The sequence below is a fragment of the Hakea prostrata genome, chromosome 9 (assembly GCF_041222555.1).
Source record: "Hakea prostrata isolate BN-2017 chromosome 9, UWA_Hpros_2, whole genome shotgun sequence".
Taxonomy (NCBI): Eukaryota; Viridiplantae; Streptophyta; class Magnoliopsida; order Proteales; family Proteaceae; genus Hakea; species Hakea prostrata.
Window position 1 is genome coordinate 40,628,032 of NC_142608.1, and position 23,294 is coordinate 40,651,325.

General features: G+C 41.1%; 1 protein-coding gene across 1 annotated transcript; it reads right to left on the reverse strand.

The window, feature by feature from the left end:
• Positions 1-301: 301 nt before the first annotated feature.
• Positions 302-23,024, reverse strand: LOC149005233 (uncharacterized). Its single transcript, XM_089168821.1, has 4 exons — positions 22,249-23,024; positions 4,711-5,797; positions 4,298-4,609; positions 302-4,159 (listed from the first exon to the last, which is right to left on the reverse strand). Exons 1-4 carry the CDS (start codon positions 22,890-22,892, stop codon positions 1,922-1,924), a joined length of 4,281 nt encoding a protein of 1,426 aa, XP_089024947.1. The 5' UTR covers positions 22,893-23,024; the 3' UTR covers positions 302-1,921.
• Between the last annotated feature and the right edge of the window lie 270 nt (positions 23,025-23,294).

Genomic DNA, 23,294 nt, shown 5'->3' on the forward strand with positions numbered 1-23,294 from the left:
ATAGGCATTGACAAGAACTTGAATGGTGAATTGAATAAACTACAAAACATACATGACTTACCAAACAAAATGCTCAGGCTAATTAAAATGGCTATCCTGCTTGTTCAAGATCTGAATTGGCAAAAGTTAGTCGTAGTAGTGACTCAGTATATGTTACAAACCATAAAAAGTTCCAGTTAACCATTGCAGGAGACTAAAAAAGAATAGAAGTTCTTGAAAGGAACATTATAAATATTTCACTAGCAGCAATTATCTTCACCATGGGATGTACCTCGAAGTATCATATTGATTATCCTTGTCATATCCCACTTGAATGGGCTGGATAAGTGATGTTGAATGCCTTATTGGATCACAAATGCAGTACCATAACCAGACATTTCATTTGCAAGACACATCATAGGCAAGAGAATTAAGGATTTAATCAACTTGCACTATCAAATACTTAAGGAGTTCTAACGGTAACTAATTATTTGATCCCATACAAGTTCCAAATGAAACAAGATAACATAATCCAAATGGAAATAGCAAAGAATTTATAACTAACATTGTTTTGATATACTATGAAACTCCTAGTCCACTAGATGATTTTTAATAAGCATGAATAGCATGTCCTCGGGGCACCATGGTCAACATCCAACTACTCGGCAGCTACAACACCACCATCCACTCCGCAATCCTGAGTAACTTGCTCCAAGGGGACTCTCCTGCACATAGACCATCATATAAAAAGAAAGAATAACCATGAGGTGAGTTATGAGAGGCACAAACACATCCGAATGCATGAGGAAGCTGCAACCTACGACAGCCCCTTGGGGGGTCCGTCTTCATTCATTATCTCATATCACATCAACCAGGAGTAATTGGATCTAGTCTCCACTCTTGCTCATATCAACCGGGTTATTGGAGTCAGTCAGCTTAATGCTTCAAAGTAAATCAACTGGGTGATAAAGGCATTCGGTCTCCGCTCTTGCTTACATCAACTAGTAGGTTCAAGAGATTTGGTTTGCACTCTCGTTCACATTAACTGATAGGTTCAAGTGATTCGGTCTACTCATGCTCATAACAATAGAAAAGTAAATCAAGCAAGGATTTGGGACTAGCATGTGTTTGGGTCTCTATTAGCCATGCATCTATATGGATTATGTATCCATCATGATCAAATGCAACAAAGTGTGTGGATGTGAGTTTCTAGTCTACTTCCCCCATACCCTTACATGAACATCTCCAACAAGTCTTAATTCACATGTCAAGTCTTACCTTGACACCCATAACCAGCTCCAAGATCAAAATATAAAGTTCATCATACTGGAGTTCAATAGACGGGATATAACCGTCCTCATAAATTCATACCCATCCCCATCCCATGTGTTTCAATGCATGCATGCCTGGATTAGAATTTAATCAAAGTATTCATCAATACAATCATTAGTAAAATTAGAATATAAGAATTCACAAGAGAAATTTAACCTAATTCTAGCACACGACCCCTCACTTGGAGTAGGTTTGTCATGATTCTGTGGTGTCCTTATTCATGCTGATAAATAGGAACCTTTACACAAGAGGATTATATATAAATGGGGATTTTATTCAAAAATCTGTTTGTGAATATAAGATAAACCATTTAGATTAGATTTAGATTGGCAGTAGTAATTAGTCTGTGAAATAGAGTCCTGGCCTAAGTATTCCTTTGATTGAAACGCAAGCAACATCTTAATTGACACAAATGCAGCAATCAAAATTGACCTCAACCAGCAGCTTTGATCTGATTTCCACATAGACTTTTCTAGGACTTCTTTTCAGGGAAGTAAACCAGAACTAAAAAGTCCATGGGTCATCATCCAAAATCAATGCTTAATCATACATAAAAACAAAAAGACAAAAAACAATACACGTTGAGAGAGAAGTACCTTCTTTGACTGTGTCAGGCAATCCAAGACCTGCAAAGGCATTCATCAACTGCTTGAATCTCGGTCAGCTTCATGCAGCATCCAATATTTAACTCCTCTAAATATTTAAAATTTGAGAGATCTGGTAATCTTTCTAAGGACTTGCACCCAATAATCTTCAGAGTCTTTAAGAATTCCAATCCATTATCGCCGGTTGGGTTCTTGAAGTTTGCAATCTTTAGATTGTTCAAGTTCTTAAGGTTTGACAGATCAAGAATTTTTAAGGAACCACACGCACTAATATCCAACCTTTCCAAGAACCCCAAATTGCCAATACCTTGAATCTCAGTTAGATTCTGGCAGCCATGAATCACGAGATGCTTCAAGTTTTTTGGCAGACTATGTAATCTCTCCAGAGATTCACAGTCAAGGATATGCAATCTCTCTAAGAATTCCAACCCGTCAAAACCACAAATCTCACTTAGATACTTGCAGCGTAGGATGTTTAGATTACTCATTTTCTTGGGCAGCTCCGATAATCTTGGAATGACTGGGCAATCTACTATCGTCAATTCTCGCAAGGACTCCAATTCGCCGAGTCCTGGGATATGGGTTAAATTCGAACAGTACCGAATCCGCAATATCCGCAACTCTTTCAACATTGAAAGATCAGCAGGTAATCCCTCTAATGACGTGGCCTCCTCAGTTATCCATAACTCTTGCAAGGATTCATCGCACCGAAGGTTCTTATTAATCTTGGACAGTTCCGCACTACCATTGATCCTTAAGCTTTTCCCATGTGAGTCCCATACTCGTACAAATTCTTCAAAATCTGGCGGGACTTGTACTGTTTGCAAGGACTCCCATACTCCCATACATGGGAATTTCAATCCATTACCAGCTTGACTATCAGTCAGCCTCTCGCAGTATGTGACAGTTAAGCACTTCAAATTTTGAAAGTTTGAGAGATCTGGTAATCTTACCAAGGATGTACAACCTCCAATAACCAAGATCTTCAAAGAATCCATCAATCCGTTACCAGTTTGAATCTCAGTCAGCTTCTCACAGTTTGTGACCTTTAGATTCACTAAATTTTGAAAATTTGAGAGATTCGGTAATCTTTCTATGAACTTGCACCAACTAATATCCAGAGTCTCTAAGAATTCCAACCTGTCCAAACCACAAATCTCACTTAGATTGTCGCAGCCTTCAATATATAGATTACTCAAATTGTTCGGCAGATACGATAATCTTGGAATGAGTGGTGAACCTGCTATCTTCAATGTCCGCAACTCTTTCAACATTGAAAGATCATCAGGTAATCTCTCTAATGATGTGACCCCATTTATCGTTAACTCTTGTAAGCATTCATAGTACTCAAGGTGCTCAATCTCGGACAGTACGGGACATCCAATGATCTCTAATTTCCTGAAGCTCTTCGAATCTTGCAGGTATGGTATTTTTCTCAATGATTTGCAGTTCTCTACTTCCAACGCCTTAAGAGAATCCATCCCCTCACCTTCAAAATCAGATATGGATTGATTGTTATCGAGCGTTAAAGTCCTCAGATATTTCGAGCCCCTCAGTTTTGGTATCTTCTTTAAACTCTCACAGCCTTCAATGTTGAAGTCCACCAGGGAATCCAATTCCTTGTCAACGCCTCTAATTTCTTCTAGGCTGCTGCAATGACCAAGATCTAATCTCTTTAAATTCCTCAAGCCTCCTGGTGCGCATAATGTTACCAATGAGGAGCAACGCGAGGCATGAAGTCTGGTCAAACTCGAGGGAAGAGCTGAGATATCTTGAAGTGAATGGCATTTTGAAATATCAAGGCTAGTCAACCTCGAGGGAAGACTTGGGATGGACATAAGCCTTTTGTTGTCACTTATATCGAGCGTTGTCAAGGAGGCCATGCAACTCAATTCCTCCGGCAGCTTTTGTAGACGGTGGCATTGCTTTAATTTGAGACTTTCGAGAGAAATCAACCGACAAAGTTCATTTCGGAACTCCCCCAGCCTTTCGCAACCACTTAAATCGAGGCTTTTGAGAGACGTCAACTGGGAAATTTTACTCGGCAGATCCTTCAGATATGGGCAGTCGCTCATATCTAAGTTAACCAATTCCCCGAGATCATAAATGGATTTATCTATCACCTTCAATTTTCCACAAACTTTAAGAATCAATAACTCCAAGCGTCGATTCCCTGAAACATCAGGAGTTCTAGATAATTTACCACAACCCGTGAGATCCAAAACTTTCAGATGGTCAGCCACCTACAAAATTGCATTTATGTAGTAATTAGCTCGAGAAGGACAAAAATAGAGAATTCTTTGTTTTTTTTTTCCCCTTTTTTTCCTGCAAGATTTTGCTATTAACAAATTACATGAAGTAGAAAATTAATTCCTCCAAACCTTAATTTGCTTCCAGCCAATCCATTCGTCCGACATTTCAGAATGGGATAGATCAAGAATAACCAACATTTTCGGACGGAAGTTGGCCAGTTGATATTCAGACGGACGAAATGCTCTCCAACAAAGCCATCTTAATTTTGAAAAAGAATTAGTTATGGTCTCAAGAGAATTTCTTTCAGGTAACTCGTTATTAAAAAAAGATGCCTCATCAATATGAAGTAAGCTCAGTTCTGTCATTGAAGCAAGTCCTTCACTGGGAATCAGATTATCTGGTTGTGGTTGAACATGGAGTCCTTTAACAGTACTTAGTCCCTACAATGACAACCTCAATTAAGTAAGAATAAAAGGATACATAATTCACAAAACTCCTCACAAAGATTAAAAAAAAAAAAAAAAGATTATTCAAAACCTACCGTTAGTGTACCCAATACTTCAGCAGCTTCCTCCTTGGACCATATTCGAGAACGTTTTTCCACGTGTTCGTTTTCTTTATAAACAATATGTCTTCCAAAATCCCGAAGCAGATCATGCATCCTTAGCTCATTATATTCATTGATCATTAGCAACGACCTTACACAGAGAGTACGAAGCCCCTCTCGTGCAAAAAACTCAAACCCTTCCCAAAAGTAACATGCAATGTCTTTATCCATTCCAATTAAATGACAAGCAACATCAAGAAAAATTTGTTTCTCCTCATCATCTAACTCATCATAACTTACTTCCAGGCTTTTTATGACTTCGGCATTGGGAAATTTTTGTAGTTTCTTTAGCACCCCTTCCCATTCTGATATTTTTCTTAAAGATAAAGCTGAGCCTACAATTTGAAGAGCCAATGGAAGACCTCCAGTAGTTTTTACAACCTTTCTTGAAAGATCCAAATAATCTATTGGAGGTTCATCAGTTCCAAATGCATAATGGCTGAAAAGGACAAGTGAATCATTTAAATCCAGTAGTTGGGGTTCATAAATCTTAGGTTCCCCGGCAACTATGATGTCCTTATTTCTACTTGTGACAATGACCCTACTTCCAATACCAAACGATTCAGCATCCTCAACCAAAAACTTTACTTGATCGCTTTTATCCACATCATCAAGCACAATGAGAACCTTTCTATTGTGGAATCTTTGCTTGATCAATGAAATTCCAACAAACTTATCAGTAATATTACTTTTTTCTTCCATGATATTAGTGATAAGTTGGTTTTGCACATATTCAATCCTATGTTTTTGAGCTTTCTCTCGAACATCTTCAATGAATCTATACTCTTCAAAATGACTGAAGATCTCACTGTAAACAGCCCTAGCAATTGTTGTTTTTCCAATGCCACCAGGACCATGGACCCATATAAATTTCCGGTCCTCAGATTCAATGTGTAAAAGCTCCAACATTTTTTCCTTATGAGATTGAATACCAATTAGGTTGTTAGCAGCAATGGGAAGTCTCTTTTGTAATATAATCTGAACTGTTTTAACAACTTGGTGTATTAACTTCCCTTCATACCTACAGAGTTGAAACAAAAATAATGATGACAAAATGAGTTAGGTGATGAATCAGACATATAACAAAACAAATTATGAATACTTCATGGAGTGAAATAGTAAGTGGATTAATATTTGCATCTTGTATGCTTCTATTTTTGCATTGATTCTCCATCAAAATTGTCCATAATGTCTAGTTATAGCACTTTTTGTTGGAATTTCAATTTATTTTTAAATTATGAGATTCAAAATATTTTCATGCATTTTATAATGAAGGGCTAAAGGAGATGTGCCTAAATAGCCAATGGGTGACTTATTAAAAGTCTTGTGTCAATAGCTAACAAACAAGACTTAAGGGAAAAGACATGGCCTGGGAGGTACCTTATAGAGATACCCCTTTGTAGATGTCTCTTCCTCTTCTATATAAAGAGAGGAGTTGATCCCTAGTAACAGAAAAAACAGTGATTTTAAAACTTATATTAGTCTCTTGGTTTTTGTTGATGTGCGTGTTTTGTCGATGGGTTTATGAGTACTACATTTAGACATTCTTTGCAAATATATTCCTTTGGAGTACATGTCATTGGGATTAAGAAATTGTTGTATCTTGGAGGTGAGGATGTCAAGGTCAAACCAGTTAGCACTATAGGAGACATTCAAATACCTTAAGGAAAAGTACTATTTTATACGCCTCAACTCACCCTATACGGGTTCTTATCGTTGTTATTGTATTGTTTCTTTTGCAACAAATGGATGCATAGTGGTGTTATTGTTTTCTTCTTCAACCTCTACAAGGATGTTATAGATCGCATCAGTCGGATAAGTATTATTTTGTTAATTATACACTTATTGGTCGCAGTAGGCTAAAGCTCTCCATGTAACTGTTCACTCTCCCGTCCACAACCAAAAAGTGGAGGGAATTTTTCTTGTTCTTTTGTCTTCCTTCTCTTGAGCCCTTTCTTACCGACTTCCAAGAGAGGACAAGGAAGGAGGTCAATCAATTGAATACTCCGTTCGATTTAGATACCGAGGAAGAGGACATAGTCGTGGAAATCAATTGGGTTGAAGGGGACGAATTTGCTGTCCATGGGTATTCCATGGAGTATGAGTCTTTTTTTGGTTGTGGGGTTCTTCCCAGGGTGAGCCTTCATTTTGATCGATTTTTTCTTGTATCTTCTGTTCTTTGTATATATCGGTAGATTGATTCTCACGTAATTTTTCTAAGTCCTCACAAGAGGTGTTGAGAATGAGACTGGGTGGCCTCTCGAGCCCTTCTAACCTTTCAGACCGGGTAAATTTTCGAGTGTCTATGCTTGTTCATGGTAAAAAAGTTGATAAGTCCTCAAGAAAAGGTACTAAAGAAGTGATCGGGTTAGTTCCCAAGTCATTTTCGTAGTCCTTAAGAAAGGTGCGAAATGTATGACTGGGTTAGCTCCCGAGTCTTGGTCCTTTAGAAAGGTTCAAAACGTATGACCGGGTCAGCTCCCGAGTCTTGGTCCTTTAGAAAGGTGCTAAACGTATCACCGGGTTAGCTCCTGAGTCTGGTCCTTTAGAAAGGTGCTAAATCTACGTGATCGGGTTAGTTCCCGTGTCACTTTTTGTAGTCCTTAGGAAAGGTGCAAATGCGTGATCAAGTTAGTTCCCATGTCACTTATTGTAGTCCTTAAGAAAGGTGCAAAAATACGTGATCGGTTTAGTTCTCATGTCGCTTTTTGTAGTCCTTAAGAAAGGTGCAAAATGTACAATTGGGTCAATTCCCGTGTTACAGTACTCTGAGAATGCTGAAAGAACTTTATTTGTTTTGAAAAAGATATAAAACTATTGGTAGAACCTTCTCAGATTGGTCGAGTTCCATGATCGATCAATCGACTTTCCTGTTATTGGCTCTTTTAGCCGATATGCTCCGGTTTTGTTTCTTTGTCAATGATGTAGGGTCCTTCCCAAGTTGGGGTTAACTTTCCTTGATTCATGGGATCTGAAGCTCATGTTCTACGTAATACCAGATCTCCCGCTCGGTATCTTCAGCCTTTTACCCGGGATTGTAGCACCGAGCTACCCTTTTTTGGTACAACTGATTCCTTTGGTGGGCTTTCTCCTGGGCTTCTGGTAGAAAATCCAAGTTTTCCCTTAGGCCTTGGTCATTTTTCTTTTCATCAAAAGTGTTGTAACGGATTGACCAGGCCAGAACCTCTATTGGAGCCAAAGCTTCAGCGCCATATGCCAGGCGGAATGGTGTCTCCCCCGTAGAGGCACGGGTAGTAGATCGATACGACCATAGGACACTCGGGAGCTCCTCGACCTAGAGAGTCTGACTCTCCTCTAGCCTTTTCTTCATCCCGTCTAGTAGTGTTCTATTTGTGACTTCGACTTGCCCATTGTTATGTGGGTAAGCAACTGAGGAATAGTGGTGTTCAATGTGGTAATTGTCCCAAAGTGACTCGAATCCGACCCCTCAAATTATTTCCCATTGTCGGTCACCAGAACCCGAGGTATTCCAAACCTGTAGATGACTTTTTCTTCGAAATTTTTTTCCATTTGTTTTTCCGTGATGAAAGCCAGAGGTTCAACGTCAACCCATTTCGTGAAGTAATCAATGGCTACGACGCGATACTCCTGGCTCCTTGAAGCTTTTGGTAGTTTCTTGACTATGTCCATCCCCCACATAGAGAAAGGGGTCAGGCATAGGATTGGTGAAAGAGGTACTGCTGGGCCCTTCAAGACGGTAGAATGTTTTTGACAATGTACGCATTGGCGGACGTATTCAAGGGCATCCTGCTGCATGGTCGGCCAGTAAATTCCCGACCTTAGTACCTTTTGTGCCAATGCTTTCCCACCCATATGAGCTCCACATATACCTTCATGGACCTCTGCCAGGGCATAGTTTGCTCGGGTTGGTCCAACACAAATCAAGAGAGGCTTGGTGAAAGATCTTTTGTATAACTGGTCATCTACGATGGTGAACAGTGCCGCTTGGTTTCTAACCTTTTGGGCCTCCTTCCAATCGGTCGAGAGTAAATCTGTAATACCCCCCCGTATTTCTAACCCGAGATCCGTATTCCAGGTCCGAGAACCCGAAGGTCTAGTCGGGTGAACTTGTGGAGTATCCGGATTGAAGCCCATGATCCATACCCAGGACCCATGGATCTGGATCCTATGTCTGAAAAGCCTGCTTTGGCTGGTGTGGGAAATTCTGGAAGTCATGTGTCGTTCAGAGATGTCCGGAATGAAGGTAAGATCTCCCCCATCTCTTATTTAGGGCTAGGTTGACCTTGGGTATCAACCCCCTAGTAAAAGCACCCTTGTATGGCAAATTACATGGGGGCGGTTACTAGTGGCGGTCGCTTAACCTAAGCGACCGGCCCAAGCGACCGCCCGGTCTGTTTTTGGGGATTTTGCCCTATTTTGCCCCCAGACTTCTATAAAAGGTAAACTCCGTCTTATTAACGATTACTTTATTCGTTATTTCTTATTTGGGAGTTAAGACGGCTGCGGGGAAGATCCGAAAGAGTCTCTGGAATACTGACAGTGGTTTGGAGGATCAGTTCTCTTCTTCTCTGACTTTCTGGTGTGAGGTATTGAACTAACCCTTCGTTCTCTACTCTCTTATCTCCGTTAGTTTAATTTTATCCTTTTTCCTCGTCACTGTGATTACCCCTTGGTTATTCTTTACCCTTTTTTTTATCTCTGCGTGAGATGGAATAACCATAAACGGAACCCCGCTTCGTGAGATGGAAAATTCAATAAAGGAGAGGATTAGGGATAATCCACTGATGATAGGGGATTGTTTTCTCTTACCCTTTTGGCTTAGGGAGTGTTTAATTCGAGACTTAGGATGAGATTACTCGAAAACCGGATTGAAATCGAGTAATCAGAAGCCCGAGTTTCGGATTGAAGCTCATCTGGTTTTGGGGCGGTCACTAGTGGCGGTCGCTTAACCTAAGCGACCGGCACAAGCGACCGGTCGGTAAACAAAGTGACCAAATAGATTTCGGTTTTGATTCAATTTGGTTTATGTAACTTATATATTCTAATAACCCCGTGTTTAGGTGACTACTTGTTTAAAAGAAAAGTCTACTAATAATTACTCGGATTCCATTTTACGGACGTTTAAGTATATGCAATGTAAGGACAGTCTATCTTATCTAATTATGTATACTTCAGCATGTTGATTTAGTAATTGTTATTCTTAATTTGTACCAATATATACTGCTGTAGTTTCATATATAATGCTGTCATACTACTGCTGTTTACTTTGATTTCATGTGTACTTTATGGTTTGTGATTGTTATGAGATGGTGGTGGTTGGTATATGATTATGATAGTTGGGGTATTCCTTTTGGGATATCTTAGCCGATGTTATCGGGGAGGTCTGTGGAATGGGACACAAGCCCGCTGATGCCTTCAAGATTATCATGATTGATTGATGACATTGTTAGGATGAGTCTAGATTGCATGGCTAGGTACCCCACATGCTACTACCCTTTCGGTAGGGGAATTGAAACCGAGTGACCCGTGATGACAGGTGATGTGACTTGGTGGTCCACCGTTGGTCATGAAATGGTAGGGTTGCATATGTTAGGGTTGGGCTCATGGATGTCCAAGGACCGGACCGGGTGTCGGGAGGAATCATGAGAGCATCCGCCCCAATGATATGTGGATGATCATAGGGTTATGGAGTAGAGTCCAACAGAGGTATCCAGTCCGTGAGGATTCTTACTCCTAGGTTGCGAAGGATACTGAACCGAGTTGGTCGGTGCCATAGGGGATGTATCTGGACTTCATGTAGACATGTAACCATTATGACCTTGCATTGGATTAGAAACCCAGACATGCGCCAGTACTCATTACCAATGGTCGTGGTGAGAGAGTGTGGACTTAACCCCTAACCATGGTCTCAGGAGCATGTGTGGACTTTCCTTTTTCCCTGGATCCCTACAGAGGTAACCAGTCCTTGCCGGATCAGAGTGATGAGACTTACCCAGAGGAGGGCTGGTGTTTATCTTAAAGCATGTCAGCTATTAGAGACTTGCATAGTTAGAAATCATAGCATCATTCATGTTTTTGCATTCATTCATATTACTGATGTATCATGGTATTTTTGGATGATGGATGAGATATATGATTGTTTCTTACTGAGTTCTTTAGAACTCATTCCTTTATTCTTTGTATGTTTTTAGCTTATACAGAGGAGGGAATTGTATCTGAAGATGGGTTGGTTCCCTATGAAGGAACCATCCCGTTTGAAGAAGACGTGGCACCGCCAGCGGGAGATGGAAATAGCATGTGCGGGAGTTCCTGCGGTTGCATGGAGTGCGCTTATCGCACCGGTTGATGGTCTGACTGGAGAAGAATTGGAGGACTCCTCACCTCATTAAACTGGAATCTAAGTTCATTAACTTAGAGAAACAAACTGGAAAGAAACTGATTTAAACACTTTTATTCCGCTGCCCTCATTTTTGACTTATTCATTATTCTTTATTTTCTTTCCTTTGTTATTGGAGCATTTTGGGCTTCTGTAATTCATTTAATTTAGTTATTGGATATTCTTGCTCATGATTATCTGTATTTGTCTTAAATATTGTTGAAGACTAAAACCTGGACTTGGGGGGGGCGGCCCCGGGGGGGGGGGGGGGGGGGGGGCGGGGGGGGGGGGGGGGGGGGGAAAAAACCCCCCCGTAAAAAGGGGGGGGGGGGGGGGGGGTCCGGGGGGCCCGCCCCGGCGGCCCGGGGGCCGGGTGCGCGTGGGCGTGGGGGGGCCAATAATAGGGAGAAACCCGCGGAGCCCGCGGGGTGTAAGGGGGGAGGGGGGGGGGGGGGGGTCTGTCTTCTCATTTTCTTTCATGGGTATTTGTTGAAAAACCACCTGAACAAAAAACATTTGAAGTTGCATGACCTTTGCCAAGTATTTTTCCATTCTTTCCTCTTTTGCATTATACTCTCCTTTGATTTGATTTACAATTAGTTGGGAGTTGCTTCTGACTTCTAGCTCTCATGCAACTTGTAAGCCTACGAGAACGGCCTCATACTCGGCTTCATTGTTAAAGGCCGGGAAATTGAATCTTAAAGCATAGCTAACTGTGAAGTCCCCCGGGATTTTAAGAGTCAACCTTGCTCCCAATTCAGAACTGTTGCTCGACCATCCACATGTAATATCCATAGGTCAGCCTCATTAGTGGCTATTGAATCTTAGTTTTCACTTCGTGTTAGGCTATTTTCCACAATGAAGTCGACCAGGACCTGGGCTTTGATGGCCGTTCTTGGTTTGAACTCGATTTGGTACTCATTAAGTTCAACTGCCCACTCGACCATTCTCCCAGCTACATCAGATCTTTGCGGGATTTTCTTGAGCGGGAAATTAATCGGGACAGTAATTGGATGTGCCTGGAAGTAGGGCCTTAACTTGCATGAGGTTACTAGAAGAGCCAAGGCTTGTTTGTCAATATCCAAATATCTTGTTTCTGCATCTGAGTACATGACTCACATAATATACCGGATTTTGTGTGGTTTCTCCCTTTACCAGGACAACACTTACTACTGTTGGTGAAACAACGAGATAAACTGTTAGATACTCCCCGGTAATAGGCCGTGCTAAGACGGGGGTTGTCCCGAGTGACCCTTTGAGCTCCTCAAATGCTTTCTAGCATTTGTCCGTCCACATGATTTCTCCCGAGATTGGTGTGGCCTTTAATTCTTTGAAGAAAGAGTTACATTTTTCTCTCGCTCGGGATATGAAACGATTTAGCGCTGCCACTCTCCCGGTCAGGCATTGGATTTATTTTACGGTTATGGGGTGTTGCATGTCAATTAGGGCATAGATTTTCTCGGGATTTGCCTTGATCCCCCTTTGGGAGACCATGAGTCCAAGAAACTTCCCATACAAGACTCTGAATGCACATTTCTCTGGGTTCAAGCTCATCTGATAAGTCCTTAAGACATCAAATGTTTCTCCTAAGTCCGCTAAGTGTTGGGCCCGTACCAAACTTTTCAGGAGCATGTCATCAACGTATACTTCCATGTTCTTCCCGATCTGATCTTGGAAAATTGTGTTACCGCTCTTTGGTAGGTTGCACCTGCATTCTTTAAACCGAAAGGCATTACTCGGTAGAAGTAACTCTCTTGGTCAGTTATGAACGAGGTATAATTCTCGTCTTCTCGACTCATGAGGATCTGGTTGTATCCCGAGCAAGCGTCCATGAAGTTGAGAACTTCGTGCCCGGCCGTTGCGTCGATCAGTAAGTCAATTCTGGGAAGAGGGTAGCAATCCTTTGGATAGGCCTTGTTTAAATATGTGTAGTCAGTACACATCCTCTATTTCCCGTTCGCCTTTTTGACCATTACAACGTTTGCCAACCAGGTCTGGCACTCGATCAGTTCAATGAAACCTGACTTCACATGTTTCTCTGTTTCTACTCTGATGGCTTCATGTTTCTCAATAGAAAAATTCCTTCTTCTTTGGATGACCGGGGTTGCATCTTTCTAAATTCAGAGTTTATGCTCAGCTACCCCCTGCTATCCCAGGCATATCATTTGCCAACCATGCAAAGATGTCGGAGTTGTCATATAAGAACTCGGTCAATTCTTTTTTGAAGTCTTTGGGTTCCTTGCTCGGGATAATTTGGATTTAGTTGAATGCTTTCCAGCTTCTCGACCGGTTCTGCCCTCTGCATGTTTTCTTCATCCCGATCATCTCGAACCTCAATAGTCAGGGCACTTCCCAAGCTCTCGAACCTCCATTTTTTCTTTTAATTAATTCCCATAACACTATCGGGAGGTAGATTGGTCGGAACTGCATTCGCCCACTCTAGCATCTGTTGGAAACTTGATTTTCATATGTTGGGTGACACGACTGCTTCTAGTGCATTCCGAGTTGGTCGCCCCAATATGACATTGTATGCCGACAGGTCTTTTACCACCATGAAGTTCACCCGAATAAGTGTGTCTTGGGTGCTGTTCCAATCCTTAGATCAAGGTGGATCATTCCTTTTGTAATTGTTGAAGATCCCGCAAAATAAGGTGTAAGTTACCTTTCGGGGGTAGGCAGTCTTCCTTGACAATGGCCATCATATCTCCCCTGATCATGCTCCTTCGCCGGTTATCCTGCTTGATCATCTTTGTAGTTGACCTTCCAATTAGGACGTTGTTGCCATAAAGGTCCAGCGTAACTGGCGCTTTTATTTAGTTAGTCGGCTAATGACCCGACTGAATGTCTGGTTCAACCCACTCGGGTTCCTCCATGGTCGGGTACAAATCCTCCCATATCACCATGTAAACCTCATTACTTCTTGTACACACCACCTAACATTCAACTTCTAGACGTAGTGGGTGGAGCATTCGGCTCAGTCACTGGAGGCACCGAACATCATTCCCTTGTTAGTCTACTATGATTTGGAGACCTTGGAGCAGATCCAAACTGCTAGGGAGCAAGGAGAGTTCAACTTGAACCTGTTAAAAGTGGACACCATTCTTCGACAATACAACCTTCTCACCGAAGGTAACCTTCCTTTAGACAATAACTTATGTGTGTTGATTGCCGATCATTGAAATTATGCATTTACATTTCATATTTTGTAGTGGAAGGAGGTCGAATGTGCAGGGATCAAGCTGCAGTCAGCATGGTCAAAAGAGAAAGGAAGAGAAAATTTATTGTCTAGAGGAGGAAGGAAATGGCCTCCTCTTGTAAGGTTAAAGAAGGTTCTTATCCAATCCAGATGCTAACGGTGGAGAATGGGGGAGGTGACACTGTCGACGTTCAAGAGGGGAGGTGATGGTTGTCGACGTCGATAGCCTCCCCTTGAATGAAGTGTTTAGACATATAGAAATGGAGAGTTCTTCCTATGCACAAATTGTTGCTGTTGCTGAAGAGTTTGTCTTGGGAGGTCTACTCACCTTCTATGGGGCACGTTCATGCAATTTTAGCCCAAGGCTATTAAAGGAGTGGGTCTTCTAGTGGAGCTAGAGACTTAGCCCCCAAGACAACGCTCTCGAGAGCGTTGCTACTGCCCACTTCTGGGGCTAGGATTGTCGAATCCTTGATGATTGCAAAAAGACAAATGAGTCATCTAACCAAGAATTCTTAGCTTTAGCTTATGAGTAACTACTTCGCACTATGATCCTCTTTCATTTGAGTTTAATTTTTCTATATCTTTTGTTTGGTGAGATTTGCTGGCATGTCAGCTCAACTTGGCCACCAAAGCCTTAATCCCAATTTCTCACCTCATTTGACATGCCAAGGAGTAAGCGTGGTTTTTGGAGGCTAAGGACAAGTACGTTGCTTGCCTCTGGACCAACCTTAATGGATTGTTTAGTGAAATTGACAAGACCAAGGAAAGAAGCATCAGCCTAGATTGTGAGAAACACAATGCTGATGACTGACACAGATGATGTTGTCATCACTCGTCTGAAAGGGCAGTTAGGAGTTGGTGAAGGCACATGCAAAGCTGGAGTCGGTGAAGGTTGACCTAAACAAGATGAAGGCTGAACAAGAGGAGGCACTAAACCAAGCCTCGTTGAATGTTGTGACCTTCTTCAAGAAATCTACGCTATTATACTACGACATTGTTAAGGTGGTTGGCAAGGCAGTTGTTGATGACCAAAAATTTCAACTGGGAGTTGGTTTTGAAGAGGGGCCCCTTGCTCAACACCGAGGAGATTGAGGAGTTCGATTCCAATGTATAAGATTGGCTTGGCCCAGCACCTCTAGCCTAGTGTGATCGTCAAGACATTAATAATGAGGTCAATGATCTTCTGAGTTCTGACAATGAGTTCAGTAGAGAGATGAAGTAGAATATAGAGGGTCATAGAAGAAACGAGAGCAGGGGGCTAGGGAGCAGCAGGGAGACACTTATCTTTTCCTAAGTATTAGTGATCAATATTTAACCCACATATGTTTGGAACTTTTTCTCTTTTCTTACGAGTATATGTTATCAGGATTTAGCCCTAGAATGTATGTTTTTCTCTCTTTTTTCGCAAATGGAAGTGATTGGGCTTCGGCTTGTTTTGTGCAAATCTTTTCCTTCAATGAAATAAAAATTTTCTTTTCCCGTTTGTGTTATTTTTTTTGTTATGTGCTCCCTTACCCCTTTATTCTCATCAAGTGTTGGTGTCTAGCCAGAGTACTTCTAGGAGTACTAGGCTGGGGCTTGAGGTAGTATCCAATCCCTTGTGTATTGTACTAGCCCCTAGCATAAGGACCCGTCCGGGCAAAGTCATTATGCATAGACTAAGGGACCAGCGTTTCTTCAATGAGAACTTCGATCAATTGAAAACTTGATGTGTGGACTGGACGCAACCAAGTAGATGCTTAGGTACAGACCAAGGATCTTGATTGAATCCATTATGAAGTTTGACCAAGTGAAGACTTGGTGTACAAACTGAGGGCCCTGATCAGGATTGGATGCAAAGTCTAACCAAGCAAAGACGTGGTGTACACAAACAATTAGGTGGAGATCAAACAAATGAATTTATTGCTTTAAAAGTTTTAAGAAGTGCAAGGCCTCAGAGGCCAACTCTGTTCACTAGTAAAAAATCTGTAGATTGTGCACGTTCCATGGTCGCTCTTCTCACAAACATGGGTCCTTCAGTTAGTATGTCCCCAATCAAATCACTAAAGCAATGATATAGGGGTCTACCCATTTCGATTATAACATTCCGTCATCCTTGGGATCAAACACCGAAGCCTTTTGCTAAACAGATCACTTGTGGGGAACACTTTTTGTCTGACCCTGCCATTGAAGTATGCAGTCATTCTTGTCTAGTACTCTTCATTTTGATATAAGGCATTTCTCGGACCTCATCTAGGAAGTCCAGTCTAACTTGAAGAAGTCCTTCATTCATTGTTTTGTCGAACTCTCGAACTCTCATTCATCTGAGTAGCACTTCTATTGTATCCAATGTACTTATGATCCTACACTAGCTTGAATTGAGTTTCTCCTATGGGTGTCTAGGCTAAAGTTCAATATGCCCATAGGATGCTCAACAATTCTATCATCTATTGTGCCCTAGCTTCCTTGAGCCGCATCTTGATCATGCCTAGTTCATCCCTTCTACTTGGCCATCGCACTGGGTTAGGCCATCATTGCATTTAGAACTTTATAAAGAACTAGTTGCATTAACTCCTTGAAGGATAGATTTTTTTTTTTTGACAAATTGAATTGGTAGATCACCTTGTCTTCGAAAAAATATCCAATTTGCTTCTCTGTGATTGATGGCCAGGGTTCAACTTCAAAACACTTGTAAAGTAGTTGATCACCACCACTAAGAACTTCTGGCACCAAAAAGTAGGTGAGAATGGTCTGAGCAAGTTGACACACCAAATAACATAGGGGATCAAGCACAAGACACAGGTTAGGGCTTTAATGCTGAACCAGAGCATGGAGTTGGTATCATGGACATTCTCAAACATACTCAATTGCTTCTTGCTACATTTTCAGCCAATGAACCCTTGCTGAAGGGGTTCGTAGTCCATGGCCCAGGCAACTATGTTACGCAGATCCTTTCATGTACTTTAGCCAATGCATATTGGGTGCCAAATGGTCCAAGGCACTAAACAAAGGTCTAGAGACCAATCACTTGTAAAAGCTACCATCCTTCAGCACGTTACTTGGTCGCCCTTCGTCTTAATGTTTGGGCCTTTTGTATATCTCTAGACAAGATGTCATCATGCAATAGGCCATTATGGCAAGCCCTTCCTCGATATCCATCATCTCTGCCCCTATGTAAGTCAGAGTAACCAATTTTTCTACCTTCACCACTAGAGCCGACTTGGAAAACCTAGCCAAAATGAGCTAAGCAAGTTTGTCCGTAGCTTTATTGTCCTTCTGAAACATTTGTTTGATCCTAAATGTCACAAACTATGATTGGCACTAGATGAAATTGACTACGTATTGTACCATTCTTTCCTCCCTGGCCTCATACATCTTGAGGATCTGGTTCATGATTAGCTAGCAGTCACTTCGAACCTCTAGGTTCGAATATAGAATGATCTCTCTTCTTCCTACATGAAGATTTTTGTGAGGTAAAATCAATTGTCTTCTTCTTGCCTCTGGTCTAACCCCCAACCTCTCTCTTTTGTGCCTTGATCATCTCTGCTATGTTAAGGAACTGATGGCATCAGTATAAGGTTGACCATGTCCTTTGGCCAATCAAGAACGAAGGACCTGTAAGCTCCTTGTTCATGATGCCTCCATGGAGTACATTGTAGGCTATGATCTCATCAAATTCCTTGATTTTGATGGACTCTTGGTTAAATATGTGCATATAGCTCTAAATGGACTCTCCAAGGCCACGGTGATTGATAGGAGGTTGCTGGCCATCTTATTGATTCTCATGCTACTTTGGGACTAGAGACGAATTACTTAGCTCCGAAAAGCTCTTGACAGATCTTGGTTTCAATATGGAGTATTAGGTTGTAGTTGAACCCTTTAGTGAAGCAAGGAAGGCCCTACATCGGTTTCCTGTTCCGCTGTTCCTGAGGTACGCAGCGGCGAAGCGAGCCTGCTCTCCACCTGAAAAAAATCCGGCGTTTCCCCATTTGAGGCGGAGAGCCTTACCGCTGCGGCTCTCCGCCTCCCCTGCTCCCCTCTCCGATCTTCTTCCCTCCCTGCTTCTTCTCCGTCCCATCTCCCTGCTCCTTCTCCCTCCTCCCTGCTCCCCTCTCCCATATTCTTCCCTCCCTACTCCATCTCCGATCTGATTCTCTGCTTCCTGCTCCTCCCTACCTCCTCTCATCTTTGCTTCCCCGCCCTCTCTGTTTCTCTCTTCTCTCTCTCGCCCTCTCTGTTTCTCTCTCCCGTTTTCTCTCTCCCGGCGCCTCTGTTCTCTCTCCCACCCTCTCTGTTTCTCTCATCTTTGATTACCCGCCCTCTCTGTTTTCTCTCTTCTCTCTCTCGCCCTCTCTGTTTCTCTCTCCCGTTTTCTCTCTCCCACCCTCTCTGTTTCTCTCTCCCGTTTTCTCTCTCCCATTTCTCTCTCCCGTTTTCTCTGTTTTCATCTATTCTCTTTTCCGTCCTCTTTCCCGTCTCCGCCTCCCTATTTCCCGCCTCCGTTGCGCTTTCTCCATTAATAACCAGATCTAGGGTTTCCCCTTAGATCTGTGGTTGCAGTGCTTTGTTTTTGTTTTTTGTTTTTTTTTTTATTTTTTTTTTTTTTTTTCATAACAGCTCCTTTGGTTACAGCTTTTCCTGGTGCACACCGCAGAACAACTCCAAGTCTGGGTCCAAGTTCTTCTGCGTCGAGCTTGACCGGTACGCCTTTACGGCATCGCTGGATGGGAGGTTTTGAACCTTCTCCACACTTTCGCTGCTACCATCGCTGTAATTGTAGGAGTTTTGACTCCGCCTTTGAGGCGTGTACTTTGTCCCCCTATGTGGGTGTTATGTCCACCCTTGTGGCGTGTAAGTTGTCCCCCTTTGAGGGTGTTGATGTTGTTTTGGTGTTCTTGTTCTAAGGGTTTTGTGGCTGTGATCCACTTTGGGCTTGACCCAACCCTTACCCTGGCTGACCCTGTCTCTTGCATGTACGACAGTTTGGTCTTTTGCCGCTCCTTGGTTCGTTTTGAACCTTGTGTTCTCATGCATGTGTGTTTGTACTTTGTTTAGTTATATAAATGAAGTGCTGTTTACCAAAAAAAAAAAAAAAAAGGGCCCCCCCACCCATGCCCCTCCCCCCCCCCCCCCACCCCAAAAAAAAATAAAAAAGAAAAGCGCCCCCCTGCCCCCCGGCCCCCCCCCCCCCAAAAACAACAAACCCCGCGCCAAGCCCCCCCGCCACAAAAACCACCTCCATCAAATGATAAAATAAAAGATTGGTGGCCGTGTATCCCTCTCCCCCTTACCAAACAAAAAAAAAAAAAAAATTATATACTCACACCCGTAGGCTAATCTCTACATCATTTTGGTTGTTGCAATTGCTAGTTGCTCTCTCAATGCCAGTCACATCTGCTCCCCAGAGTGGTCTTCTATGTCGACCCAATGATTCACTGACTTTGTTAGGGAGCATTCTACCTGTTGTTTTGGGGAGATCTTTCATCACTCTTGTCCAGATTATCAGTCTTTGGTAGATTTTTCTGGGACTCTCTTCTACTACTAGTCAATGCTTGCAACTAGTCCCTCTTTCGATCCTATGGGACCTAGAGCACAATCACTCCTTTCGCACTCACAACTTAGGGATTCTATGCCGCAACTAGCAACAAATCAAGGAGGAGGAACCCCTAATTTCCCACTAAGTCTAGAGATGGAAAATAAACCAGTAGTATTATTCCAATCTATCTTGCCACACCAACAAAATGTAGGTTCGCCTAGAACATCTCATTTACTTCAAGGATGAAGCACCACAGATCTGACAGTTGCACCATCACCTATGAAGGACTTTATTGTTGTTTCTAAGTGGCCTCCTCAAGAATCTGATCTGTCTCAGGGGGTGTGAGTTCCAAGTCCTTAGTCAGATGGTTCTCTTGGGAGTTTTGCTTTCATCTGGGGTTGGAGAGAGAAAGAGGAGGCAGTTACAAATTTTTTCCTGACTTCCTTTACTTCACAAGGAGAGCACAAAATGCACCGTCTTGCCCCTTAGATGGACGTGAAGTTTCTTGTGTGCTTAGTGGCACTTATCATGGATTTTCACTTTGATTCCAAATGATGGCGCCAAATGTTGCTACTGGATCTAATCTTCGTGCTAAATCGGTTGAACCTTAATTGGCTTGGAATGAGCTTGCCAAGATGAAAGCATAATCAAAGCAATTCGATCAAGGTGATTGGTGGGCCACTTCCAATGCTTGGATTTGATCAGACAAAGAAGCAACGCCACCCCTAATTGGGGCTTTAGAGTCTGGACACTAAGAAGAGTAGGCCAAATGTACAAGAAATTAGAAGACTAGAGTACACATTTCTTAGAATCAATTGGGGGGGGGGGGGGATGGGTGTAATTATACTCAACCGAACATAAAAGAACGGAAGAGGGAGGAAGGGACATGGTGGAGAGGGGAAGTTTTAAAAGGAAACATGACATTAGTTGGTTACCTTCAGTTGAAGGCAGGTTCTCATTAGAGTTCAAGGCAAAAATGATCAAAAATCAAATTTTGTTCATAATTGGTAATAGTCTCTATTGGTTTTTGGGATGTTTTTCTATTCTTTTAATTAAAACAAGTTTCATAAATGGTTGCCGAAGACCCAAAAAGAGTGAGAATTTGTCAAAAAAAGAAGCAATAGAAATGATGCCAAAATGAGTCTAAACTACAAAGGTGAATCTAATGAAACTTTGCTTTGAACTTCACTAATTAAGCCTAGGTGAAGAACAATCATCCAAGCCATAGTAATACTAAGATTTACTAAATTGAAATTTTGTTCAATATATTAAATAAGCTTTGATGCAAAGTTAAAGGTTCACTGTAAGTAATCCTAGGTCTAAGTCTAAAAAACACATGGTCAAGTTAAAAAAGAAAGAGCAAATTGCACTAACTGCATAAATTGTATGATGTTCTCGAGAACTCAAAAGTGAAAAGGGTCTTGTGCAATGTATATGACTAACCTGTCCAAGTATTTGCATGGACTTGTTATAAGTTATATACCTCAATCTATTTTAACCCTGACGAACAAAAAAACCCTCCATACTAATTTTATTCGGATTGTAGTTAGTAAAAAATAAATTAACAAATAATATAAAAACATATTAAAACCTATCAAATTTATTGTTTCTCATGATACCTTTCTGGAATTTGAGGAGACCTTCTAGGCCGATAACCTAGAATTTAATACAGATTAATACTATTTCTATTATGGGTCGTTGAGGTCTTTTATGTAATTCAAAAAACATAACTAATCAAATTATAAGGGAAAAGAAAAACTTATTAAGATATCATAACAGGTAATATTGTAAATTAGAACCTTAAAAAAAGTGTTTTGAGCTTGAACCCAAAATAGAGTATTTTGAGATTGGACCCATTGTGAATGAAAACCAAGACCTATAACAAAAGTCAGGAGAAAAATACAATACAAAAAGAACTTAAGGGTCTTCTAATGTGCACATAACCTATTAAAAATATTAATTACAGCAACAAATTTTATAGAGACCTACTAAATTGAAAATTCCAAAACAAGTCCGTGCAAAATTGAAATTAACTTCTTCTTCTTTTTTTCTTATATACTGTACATCTAGTCAATTTTAACTTAAATGAAAAATCTGTAAATAAAAATATGTTTAAGCTGGGTTAAGAGCATAAAAATAAAACATAAATTTAGTTGCATTGCGGTAACTAATAATTAATCAAAAATAAAAAAGCGCTTTAAATTTTAACTTGCACACAAATAAAGTTGAGTTTTCTACTCAAAAAAAAAAAAAGTTGAGTTAAGAGTTACTTATATTTTCTTATCATAGTATATGCAACTTGGTGACTTAACTTATATTGAGAAAATTAGAAGTTAATAACAAACTAAACCTCTAATACTAAGGAACCAATAAAATGGAAGTGTCGTGTTGAACTTACACGTATGCTCCTTCAAATGCCATCCGTCTAGTTCTCCAACTTCTTTTAGAGCTTTTTTCCATTGCTGCACGATTGGCTCTTCCTTCTGGTGTTCTCCAAAGATTTTTGCATTTATTTTTATTAATCCCTTCTGGTATTTGTTGAGGCCCATTTTGTATTCTCTAGAGGAATTTGCATCGAATTTTTTCTTGTTTCGTACATCTCTTGGTTCAATTTTGTAGAAAATGGGACAGACCATCTGATTCTTTGTTTTCTTGCACTCGACTATCTTAACCAGTTCATTGAGACACCATTTGCTAGAAGTATAACGCTTCGAGAAGATGGGAATAGAGATCTGTGAGTTTTCGATTGCATCGATTAGCTGCGGACTGATCTCATGTCCTTTGGGGAGTTCATCTTCATCCCTGTAAGTTTGAACTCCAGCTACCTTCAAAGCATAATAAAGACAATCAGCAAAACTAGTACGAACATCTTCACCATGAAAACTCAAGAACACATCATGACGCCAATTTTCAGACGATGAAGAAGAAGAGGCGGAGTTGGCTGCCATTCGATCGATCCTTTCAAATGTGGACGCTGCTGGGTATTCTGAAGTGTGATGATCTATTTCACCGAAAATAACATTCGAATATTGGCAAACAGACATCAAGCAAACGACGAAATCATTACAGCTGTTTTAAATTTTTAATACTCTTGAAGGGACCCAATAGAAATTGCATTGCAACTTTCAAATAGAGAACATTTAAAAACTAAAAAAGAGAACCAAAGTAGTAAAACCACGGGACATCCCTCAAAACCCAGAAAACCTCACAAAACCCCCCTTCCGCAAAAGTTTTATACTTAAACGTTAAAATCGAATGATTCCTTTTCGACATGACCACATCACAGGATTGTGCTTGTGTGGTCCGTATGCAGGTGGTGCATACAAGAATAAAATAACTATTATACCCATTGTTTTAGATTGTATCACTTTATATCGACCCAAGTTTTATTATTATCCCTTACTGAAGAAAAAAAAAATATATATATATATATATATATATATATA

Bases quoted from the DNA above. Each gene is read 5' to 3' on its own strand.
- LOC149005233 (XM_089168821.1), bottom strand. From the start codon at position 22,892: ATGTCTGTTTGCCAATATTCGAATGTTATTTTCGGTGAAATAGATCAT. The intron at 4,610-4,710 runs GTAGGTTTTGAA...TTGTCATTGTAG, and splicing joins AAGTATTGGGTACACTAACG to GGACTAAGTACTGTTAAAGG. The intron at 4,160-4,297 runs GTTTGGAGGAAT...GCAATTTTGTAG, and splicing joins TTGGCTGGAAGCAAATTAAG to GTGGCTGACCATCTGAAAGT.